At 39.5% G+C, this 10934-nt stretch overlaps 2 protein-coding genes across 2 annotated transcripts in view; both read right to left on the reverse strand.

Annotated features, from left to right (window-relative positions):
• Positions 1-6584, reverse strand: part of LOC105457520 (fibrillin-1-like) — a 10478-nt gene extending 3894 nt beyond the window's left edge. The window contains exons 1-10 of the mRNA XM_011702229.1: positions 6352-6584; positions 6147-6246; positions 5231-5641; positions 4315-4845; positions 3024-4090; positions 2585-2748; positions 2031-2174; positions 1635-1695; positions 632-731; positions 8-449 (exon numbers count right to left, since the gene is read on the reverse strand). Coding sequence (XP_011700531.1) covers positions 8-449; positions 632-731; positions 1635-1695; positions 2031-2174; positions 2585-2748; positions 3024-4090; positions 4315-4845; positions 5231-5641; positions 6147-6246; positions 6352-6485 — 3154 coding nt within the window. The 5' untranslated portion in view covers positions 6486-6584. The remainder of the gene's footprint in view (positions 1-7; positions 450-631; positions 732-1634; positions 1696-2030; positions 2175-2584; positions 2749-3023; positions 4091-4314; positions 4846-5230; positions 5642-6146; positions 6247-6351) is intronic.
• Positions 6585-7636: 1052 nt separating this feature from the next.
• Positions 7637-10543, reverse strand: LOC105457486 (von Willebrand factor D and EGF domain-containing protein-like). The gene is made up of 4 exons (XM_011702175.1): positions 10313-10543; positions 10108-10186; positions 9458-9897; positions 7637-8871 (listed from the first exon to the last, which is right to left on the reverse strand). The coding sequence occupies exons 1-4, from the start codon at positions 10468-10470 to the stop codon at positions 8130-8132; spliced, it is 1419 nt and encodes a 472-aa protein (XP_011700477.1). The 5' UTR covers positions 10471-10543; the 3' UTR covers positions 7637-8129.
• Positions 10544-10934: the final 391 nt, after the last annotated feature.

A 10934-nucleotide genomic window follows, 5' to 3' on the forward strand; every position in this document is an offset into this window, starting at 1 on the left:
TCGTAGCCCGGGTTGCACGTGCAAACATTGGGTAACGTGCAATGGCCGTTGGTGCACTCGTGATCGCAAACGGGTTTGCAAATGAGTTGGTAGTCATCGTCAATTTTCCTGTAACCGAGACGGCACGTGCACACGTTCGGCTGGGAGCAATAGGATCCGTTATTCCACTCGCAACTCTCGTCGCACACGGGCCGGCATGTGAATCCGTCCGAGTCCAGCGAGTAACCCTTGTTGCAACTGCAAACCTCGGCATCGACGCAGGTGCCGTTGACGCAGCCGTTCGTGCACTCCGGCGCGCACTTTCCGTCGTTTGACATGCGGTACCCTTCGTTGCAAGTGCACACGTCCGGTTCCTTGCAGGTACCCTTCTTGCACGATTCCGGGCAACGCGGCGTGCACATAGCTCCGGATAGAACGTAGCCTTCGCAGCATCTTATCTGGTCGTGGAACTGTAAACGTGATTAGCGAATTAGCGGGTTACAATCGCGGCATAAACAGACTACATATTGTTAATTTGTCAGTAATATAAAGACTAAAGGATTGCTAATTTATAAAATTGTGTTTTTCTCTATATTTCTTTCTCATTTCTTTTATATGTATCATTGCAAACGTTATTTATGAGCCTGATTACCAATCTCCTGTAATTGGTTCGAGTCCTGATATTATAGAACCCAAACGGATCTGATGTTCTAAATGTTTCTATATAAGGATCGTATTCTGGTATTTTCTGCCTGTAATAATATTAGCATAATTAATATAAGTGGTAGCATATCGAAACGCGCAAGATATTTCGAAAAACTTAAAAATATTTCAAACAAATTAACGTTGAAAATAAAATTAAAAGGGCAATGGATACGTAATGTGTAAATAGAATATAATTGTCGAGATAGTATAATAAAAAAGTGTAATGATACCTGATTATTTCACGGCAGTCACTTCTGAAAGGTATTGCATTCACGCATTTGATGTCCACTTGTAAAAATAATAACTTGATAACCAAAATAGCGATTAGGCCGTCAAGCAACCCCATAATTTATTGCTCTTACTATGAAGTTGATGTTCGCTCCGTGATGCTTAGACTGACTATTGTAATTCTTTCTTTCCATATATTATCTCATTTATCTTTGCTTTGCGTGTGTACGACACGTGTGTGTAACACACACTGACACGCTGTGTTATTTTTTTGAAGCAGGATGTGCAGTATTATCAGAAAATTAATCAAAGCCTATATTCGTAGTCTAAAGTTCATTTTAACGTTGATATCGTTTGTGTTGAGGGAAATTTACTCGAAGCAGGATTAATATAAGTGTTTATATTTTAGAAAGTACAATTTATTCGAAAATTTAGGCACAAATTTACAAAAAAATATATTTTTCTATTTTATTGTACATACGAATATACAGGACAATCTTAAAAAAATTCGTAAATTAAAAAATAAATAAAAATTTTAATTCTTAATAGTAATTTATTGGATATTTTACCAGGAATACATATCTTACAATATTAATTAACTTTAAATGGTTAATTAAGTTAATAAAAAGTAATAGTTCTTTTGCATCATTCATTGTCATTAGTGCAAGAGATTCAAAGGTTCTATATTAAGATTTTGTAAGTATTTTTGTATTAAAAATTACTGGCATTCGATTAGTCCTTGCGTGGATGTACTGTGCCTGCTGCGAATTATATGAACATCGCCTGTAAATAAGAATAATTTATTAGAATAATGTTATATGATTTTTTATTTCTATATCTTTCATGTTTCTTGTGAGACTGAATAAAAATGTCAAAATATATATAATTATAGATCTTTTTATATATTGATTCAAATAAATCTAACTTTCTTTTCTTTGTTATTAGCGATAAATTCTTAAATGCTTTTTAAAGATCTCTTCTTTAATCAATTTATATTTAATATATCCATTTTTATTTTTTTACACCATCGTGTATTAATAAACATAATTGAAAAAAAGTTTGTAACATACATCGTTATTTTAGATAATATGTCTGATGAAACTTAATGATACGAATACCTAGATCCACCTGTCTATTTCGACGTTTTCGTAATGTTGCGTATATCGTTATTGCTGTTACAAGTAATATTCCACCTATGATTACACTTGTTAGCGTAATTATTGCTCCTCGATTCTTATAATAACTGCTCAATGGGAGGCATTCTAAAATGAAGTGACAAGAGAATTTATTGTAAAATAATATATCAAAAGCAAGATTTTTAAACTTATAGATAGATATAACAATTGATACGTAATAATTCATGTCGTAAACAAATTTAATTATAAAATTATGAAATTCGTAGAATATTTTGATATTATTGCAATGTTTTGAAAAATTAAAATCAAAAATAATTTGATGTATCATATAAAAAAATATTAATTATATTGGAAGTATATAAATCTATGCATCCAAAGAAATACAGTTAGTTTTATCAGTGCTTCGACAAATTTGAATCATTACTTGAAAATGTTTTAAATTTTGTTTTTTTAAATGTAGACGTAATGAATAAATTTGCTACAATCTCAAATGTATAAATTTGTACCAATTTGAAATTAATCTAGTTGTAACGAACCTTCATTCATTAAGCAACCAATTTTCGTCTCATCTTTTGTATCATTGACGTACATCTTAAAGCACAAAGTTTCATTGTTTACTTTACCAACACACTCGGAACAAGCTGGGTTATTTATAAGTACACGATCAATCGTAACATTCCGTTTTTCGATAGTTGTCAATCTGCAATAGATAAATGAATCACAGGTGATTCTGATCAATAATTTGTTTCAGATATTATCATAACATCAAAGTTCTTCTAATAATATAAAAATGCTCTAATGTTGCCATTTTTCTGTTAATAACGTATCAAGTTAAATCTGTTAACTCATTAATTTTGTTACATGATAATGTTACATGTTAAAATATACCATTGCCATTGTTACTTTCTTTTTATTCTTTGCATGAAAGAATAAAAAAGTATAAGTTTATAAAATACTTTATTCGTATATACTGACTGTTCGGTCCGATTTTCTTCGTTGCTCAAGGTCAAAACGCATAACGTTGGTTGATCGCAATGCAATCCGGTCCATCCGTAATCGCATTTGCAAGTCCTGCGTTCGCTGACGCATTCGCCGTGAGTACCGCAGCCCCCCTGGCACGCGTGCACGCATGTGCCTTCCATCACGAAACCAGTATAACATTGGCACACTCCTGGTGCCAAGCACTCGCCGTTATCGCATTTCTCGCAATATGGCACGCATCTGCTTCCGTTTCCCGTTCTGTTTTCAAGGACATCCGAGGCTCGAGAGTCCTGTGCTTCAAATCCGAGGTCCGCGAGGACGAATCCGTCGTCGCATTCGCAGACCTCGGGCGCGACGCACGTGCCGTTGCCGCAGGTCGAGCAGACGGGCTCGCATCCGCCAGTTTTCGCGTTTCGATAGCCGTCGAAACACACGCAGTGATCCGGCGCCGTGCACGTGCCATTGCCGCATTCGACATCGCAAATCGGCTCGCAACCGAACGGAACGTCTTTCCCGTCGTAATAAACCATGCGATAACCGTCCTTGCAGACGCAGAGATCCGGCCCCTTGCAGATCCCGTTTGTCTCGCAGGCTGGGTGACAGATAGGATCGCACGCGTTCGTCTTATTCGACGGACGGTAGCCCGGATTGCAGCTGCACACGTCGGGCTGCGTGCAGATACCGTTCCTGCAACTCGGATTGCAAACAGGCTCGCAGAGGCTCGTACGATTGCCCTCGGTAGGTTGGTAGCCGGGGTTGCAAGTGCATTCGTTTGGCGCGGTGCAGTATCCATTGATGCAATCAGTCTTGCAGACGGGCTCGCATACGTTCCAAGAATTGGACGGACGATAGCCCTCGTTGCACTGGCAAGTTTCTGGTGCGCTGCAGAAGCTGTTGACGCAATTCTGGCTACATGAGGGCTCGCACTGCATTACATCCGGATTTAAATAATGTATGTGATAGCCGGCATAGCAATAGCACTCTCCCGGAGCGTGGCAGAATCCATTTGTGCATTCGGGATCGCAGATCGGCTCGCAATTCGACCTGACGGTGACATTTGTCTGAAAACCAATATCTTCCGTGTGAATATAAAAAATTAGCGTATGGAGCTTCTTGAAATGAATATTAGACAATAAAAATATTTGAGTTAGACAGGGATTTGGTATAATTACTTAAAGTTACTAAAATAAATATCAAATTTTATTTGTCGAATCATAACTAATAGATCTTGGAGTCATTTTTCCGATTATGAGAATCTAATATAAATTTGCGAGTTAATACTGACTCTTTCGGCTTCCGCCTGATCAACCTGACGATATCCTTCGAAGCAGGCGCAGACATCCGGCGCGGTACACACGCCGTATGGCTCGCAAGGAATTTTGCAATAGGGCTTGCAAATGTGCTTCTCCGTCTCGTCGCCACTAAATCGGAATCCTTCGTTGCACCTGCATACGCCGGGCGCGGTGCATCGCCCATTGAGGCAAGCCTTCTCGCAGACCGGTTCGCAGACGTACTTTGAATTCTCGAGCAGCCCGTACCCCTCGGAGCAGCTGCAGCTTTCGGGAGCCACGCAAGTGCCCATAACGCAAGCTTCGCTGCAGACTGGTTCGCAACCGCTCGTCTTGAACGTGTAGCCCTCGTCGCAGATGCACACATTAGGCACGGTGCACATGCCGTAGAGACAACCGTTCTCGCACGTGGGCTTGCAGACGAAAAAGTTGTACGGATCAGGCTCGTAACCGTCGTCGCAAGTGCACGTATCGGGGGCTGTGCACTTGCCGTGAACACACTCTCTTTCACAAATAGGCTCGCATGTCTAAACACAAGAAGATGCGACCTTTATTATTAACACTTTTTTTTCTCTCGTATTATCTTTGGCATCAACACCTTTCCAATTAATCAGTGACAGTAATTATTATTTTCACGCGCTTAACACTTACTCAACTTCTCAACTTTGATTTCATGTTCAAATTGATATTGGTATAATCTTTATCATTGATTTATACTTTTCTCTCGTTTTATCTTTGGCATCAATAGCTTTCCAATTAATTGTGACAATAATTATTTTCACGAACACGCGCTTAACACTTACTCAATTTTTCAACTTTGATTTCATGTTTACACTGATATATTGCAGTAACTATAAGTAAAGTTCAAATTGAATAAATAATTCAAACGGAGTGCTTCTATTGTTTACCTACGTTAGTTAAGACATCACTTTTGTATCCTTCCATACAGCGACATTGATCGGGTTTATAGCAGTATGCTTTTGCAGAGCATGTTACAGTGCAGACAGGTTCGCAGGTGTAATTATCGTTGTTCAATTTGTATCCAGGATCGCACTCGCAAACGTCGGGTGAGGCACATTTGCCGTTTACACAAGGATGAGTGCACACGGGAAAACAGCCGACGAACGAATTTATAGTTCTCTGTGAACGGTATCCGTAATCGCAGATGCATATGTTTGGCCGTAGACAAGAACCATTGTTGCAATTAGGGCATATCGGTTCACATTTTTGATGACGTGATAATCTCCCCGTTCCCAGTTCTAGAGCCCAAACTTTCTTATATCCGTCACAACACTCGTATTCTTTGCGCCATGCTAGGCGAGTCTGAGAATAGAGACGAGATTTCGTGTATTAGTGATATCGCAATATTTATTTATATGCGTGGAAATATGTAGAGTACTGAATAATAAAAATATTATCTTTAGAGAATAATACAGGATGCTCGATGTAGATAATAGGCGATTCAATTAACCATACTTATTGAAAATAGAAATAACATTTTCTCCACTAAAATGTTATTGAAGTTTTAAAATTTTAATATTAAATATTATGAAATAAGCTACAAATTTTATTGAAAATAATATTAAAAATAATATCATTATTATCGGCTACAATCAACTACTATTTCTATATTTTTATAATTTTACTGGCCCTTTCTTTAATCATTTGATTAAAAAATTTATGTCTTAAAATTCTTATATTGAATATTATTTATTTTTCGATAAAAACACATGAGGTCAAATGCATCTATTAACATATTTTGAATTTTAATTTTATTATTTTAATACAAATATTATTTCAATTAGAAATTATATACTTAAACTCTTACCTCTGTTCTATAATTCCACCGAATACGTGTTCTATAAAAAATACCCCATGTTTTTTCCCTATATGTTTCGAAATATGGCTCTGCATAGGTTTCCATATAACTGTAAATAGCGCATAATTTTTACAATATTATCTCGCTATGCCGATTATATTACAATAGTATCGATAAGCATTATTTTGATTCACAGAATACTGGCAAATCTTACCTAACGGATTTACTACAAAAATTTTCCATAAACTGTTGCCCTGCAAATTGCGGAAAATCTTCCCCTGCCACGAGCCTAGTAACCAATTCGTCTGATAGAACGGTAAGAATAAATATAACGTACAAATTTTTCATAATTGCCGAATATGTTTAAACTTATAAAGAAAAATCTACTAACGAGAATGACCGATTAGCACGAGAATGACCGTGCAACATATATTGCGTCGCAGATTATACTGAGGCTTCTTTTCCTCTTTGCTATGAGAGGAGCGCGCTATCAGAATTCGACAGGATGTTAGCTGTTGTCAGGCAGCTACAATTAAATTCATGCGAAATCTCTACTTATCAGCAAAGTTTCTTTAATTTCAATAATTCTATTTTGCGTTAATTACTGCTGAAAATTTTATAGCGCCTCGCATCGCAATAGTTAATTTATTTTTACAAAAGAAAATTAGAAATTTATTTCAAACAAATTAACGAAAATTTTGAGTAAAAAATTATATGTATTGATTACGAGTTCATATGAGTTTGTTGTGAATCATGTTGAGGGAATTATATTATTATATTACAATAGTGATATCAAAAAATTATCGTTATCAATCAAAAAATCACGTTTGAAATAGGTATTCTAATGGAATTAAATCTTCTGTATTCGATCTGAGAATGTGTTTCAAGATAAGAACTTTGAGCGTAATTTTTGCTGGAAGAAGTTTAGTGAAAAATTATCAGGAATAAATTTTCTTTATTTTTTCCCATAGAATACGAATCTGCAATAAAACAGGTGTTTCGAAAAAAATCAACCTGGGCCTTGTTGAGCTTAAAATAAAGTTCTTCAATCTAAAATCTAAGTAGATCATCTGATGGTCCTCTTTAAACTTTACAACTTTTATTTGAAACATTTTTTTCAAAAATACGTTATTTTCAAGACATTTTGAAGTTAAAATGACCAAATTTTTTTTTGGTATAAATATTGTATAAAACCTCGTATTTCATTGAATAATCACGATTTATTAAGTTGGTTATATAAACAATATTAACAATTCCGGAATACCTTGTGAATCGTTTTTAAGAAATGTGCGTTGCGTCGAGCTCTGGAGAGAAACTGCATAATTGTTTTATGGCGTAAACGAATCGATTCCGCATGTTTAACAGTGCATAAACGGAACGTACATTTTCTTGAGCGAAACTTACGTCGGGTTGACGTACTGGGCCAAGGATGCAGTCTGCATTGACCCATTTACAATGTAATAACATCAGCTGGTGGTGTAAAATAATACTGCACGCGATTGCGTTTGTAGTTAGTTTAATGCCATTTTTACATATCCTTCTATAAGACTGTAAGACTTTATAGAGCGCTTTTTTTTTATTTTTATACTTGACGTCATAATCAACCTTATAATTTACTATATAATTAACGTATTCACTTGCCATCGGAGTTTTACATACTTTAATACTTCATTCGCTCTGAGAAATTATATCTGTTGATTAGTCTCTATAATATGTTACTCAAGAATATGTATAGTCATCAAAGCAATTCATTACAATCTAGAAACTTTTACATGCGTGAGGATATTTTATCTTTGCATTATTATCAGTTAAAGTCGTCGTAATTACACATTTATAGTGCGCGAAATAAAAAACACATAAAAAAGTTATTGTTTTATAATTTATATTGTTAGTTTATGTGTGTGTATACAAATTCGGTCGATCGTAATGCGTGAAATTATTAATTTCATCAAACTAATATCTAACAATATGTTTTGCGTGCCGTCAACTCGCTCACTCCTGCGGGACGCATCTCTGCCGGCCCTTGACCCCACCTTCCTTCCGGTATCCGGGATTGCATATGCAATAGTTTGGCATGGTGCATACGCCGTTCGGACAACCACCCACGCACACCGGCACGCATCTGGAACGCGTGCCGTCGCGGACGTCGTGCGTGTAGCCGGGATTGCAGGTGCACTGATTCGGCCCGGTGCATCGGCCGTTCAAGCACGGGTACTGGCACACATCCTCGCCACCCGTGCCACCCATGTCGTGCCGAATGCACCTTCCGGTATCGGGATCGATGCGGAATCCTGGATCGCAGACGCACACGTTCGGCCCGACGCATCGGCCGTTCGGCCCGCAGCCGTATCGACTGCATTGCGTCGAGTTGGTCGTGGACGTCGCGACGGAGATGCACCTGCCAGTATCGAGGTCGACGGTGAATCCCGGCTCGCAAGCACACCGATTGTACCCGACGCACACGCTGTGCGGGCCACAGCCGTATCTGCAATCGCCGACGGGGTGCGGCGTCGGAGTCGTCGTCACGGGGATGCATCTACCGGTGTCGGGGTCGACGTTGTATCCAAATCCGCACTGCGACGAACCCGTACCCGGGATGCATCTGCCGCTGTAACGATCCTGCGTGTACCCGGGTCTGCATCTGCAAACGTTTGGCGCGACGCATTCGCCGTCGTGGCAACCGCTCGGGCAATCGGGAACGCAGGACTCGCGATCGCCGGGTGGGTTGGTGTATCTGTAAAACAATTTATGATTACCTTATGATATTATTTTATACCTATTCATCTATACGGTATAATATTTATTTATCAGTCAGAAAGGGAAATAGAAGATTATCAAAAATTTATCAGGCAGCTAAAATTCCGAAATTGTTAAAGAACTGAAAGACAGCACACCTCTGAAACGTCCTATATACACAATCCGATACTCGTTCTGTAAAACTAGTAATGTTTGCAAATTTAATATGTTTATAACGCTCGATTGCACTTCAAGCGGCAACGCAAATAACATTATCTACGCAGATGGCCGCATGAAAATTACAAAACGGCTGATTTATATGCCTGTACGAAAGCGGTTACACGACACGGCGTATAATTGCTTTCAGCATGTAATATCATTTTTGACGAGTTCAACATTGATTTATCAATTATTCATATCGCAGGCAACTCGCTTTGCAGGAACAGGTTACGGACGTTACTATACGTGAGTAAATCAGAGTTTAATTATCGCGCGCGGAATGTCGCCGATGCGAAAGACGTTGCGCAGTTCGCGAAGATTGTTGAGGACTCTCTCGGGATTAACGCGACATCAGGATTGATTACCCCTCGTTGCAGGTACACACGCCCGGCCTGCTGCATACGCCGTACACGCAGCCGCCCTCGCACGCGGCCACGCACTCCTTGCGTTCATTCAGAACGTATCCCGGCCTGCAGCTGCAGACGCGCGGCGCCACGCACTCGCCGTAGGTGCATCCGTCCGGGCAGATCGGTCTGCACTGGCCGTCGCTAGTCTGGTCGTAGCCCAATTTGCACACGCACACCTCGGGCGAGAAGCAGTAGGCGTTCTCCTGGCACTGATACGAACAAATGGGCATGCAAACGCCGTCCTCGGAACGCCATCCGGGCGGGCAGCTGCAGACGTTCGGACCTGTGCAGTGGCCGCCGAAACAACCGCGGTCGCATCGCGGCTCGCACAGGCCACTCGTCACGTTGCGCTCGTAGCCGTCGCAACAGTCCAAGATAGTGATCCAACCGTCATTATGCTGACGAACAGAATTTATCTTATAATCCCCGTAGCCGAAGCTATTAAATAGCTCAAATTCTTTTAATTACAGAGATTCCTAATTAACGCACGAAAGATGTTTGCGTTCTAAATTTTTTTTTTTTTTTTAAGATATTCAGTGCGCTAGATTTCTTATATAGGAATCAATTTTTCTACAAGCTATATTCAATTCAAAGAAACGATTACTTACGGGATAGTTGCCCCCGGGCGGCTGAGGAATGGTATTGTAAGGCGATCCGCTGGCGTTTAAAGCTAAAACATGGCTGTATCTGAAAGGCGCGAATATTAATTACTTTTCATCGATTTTTCAAGCAAGAGATCAAAAAATAATGTTCAACCGCGCTATTGCGCAGGGTTACGGTATTTGTCTTGAAGAGAAAAAAATGATGACTTACGGCACCCTTTTATAGCAAAGACCATTCTGCGTGGAGTTACCGTGATAATTTCCGCTCGTAGGGTAACGCGGCCGTTGCCCGCCTTTGACACCGTCAATCGCCCAGGTGCCGACACCAAGGCACGTAAGGACAATCAGGCAGATCGGCAATCTCTGCATGTTGCATGTACGATCGCGAATTTACTACTGGACGCTTATTTTTCGGTCAGAGTGTGGACAACACCGCGATAAGGATGTCGCAAGGGTCAGCGGCTTTCATCTCCTCTCATTAAACTTGTCATTAAGCTACGCAACACTCTCCGTTCACAGAAACGCTTATCGGTTATGCGTATCGATATGTCGGAGAGACCAAATGGGGCCGAAGCGTACATGTGCCCGTTTCTTTCCACACACTTTTACGCTTATCTAATTATTGATTAGGTCATCGCTATTAACTGGGCCATAATTGACTCATTAGGCACAGCTTTAATCGGGTAAATAAATTATTGATCGCGTGTGCGCAGAGCGAAGGGATAAGATAAATGTATCGCAATTAAATTTTAGCTTAACTATGTTATAAAAAAGATCCTCTTCGCACAACATGAGTCATAAAAATTTACGAGCTCTTGCAAGATTGTCCTAGG

The sequence above is a fragment of the Wasmannia auropunctata genome, unplaced genomic scaffold (genome assembly GCF_000956235.1).
Source record: "Wasmannia auropunctata unplaced genomic scaffold, wasmannia.A_1.0 LD335214.1, whole genome shotgun sequence".
NCBI lineage: Eukaryota > Metazoa > Arthropoda > Insecta > Hymenoptera > Formicidae > Wasmannia > Wasmannia auropunctata.

Bases quoted from the DNA above. Each gene is read 5' to 3' on its own strand.
- LOC105457486 (XM_011702175.1), bottom strand. From the start codon at position 10,470: ATGCAGAGATTGCCGATCTGCCTGATTGTCCTTACGTGCCTTGGTGTC. The intron at 9,898-10,107 runs GTAAGTAATCGT...TCTGTTCGTCAG, and splicing joins CGCCCGGGGGCAACTATCCC to CATAATGACGGTTGGATCAC. The intron at 8,872-9,457 runs GTAATCAATCCT...ATTGTTTTACAG, and splicing joins GTGTGTACCTGCAACGAGGG to ATACACCAACCCACCCGGCG.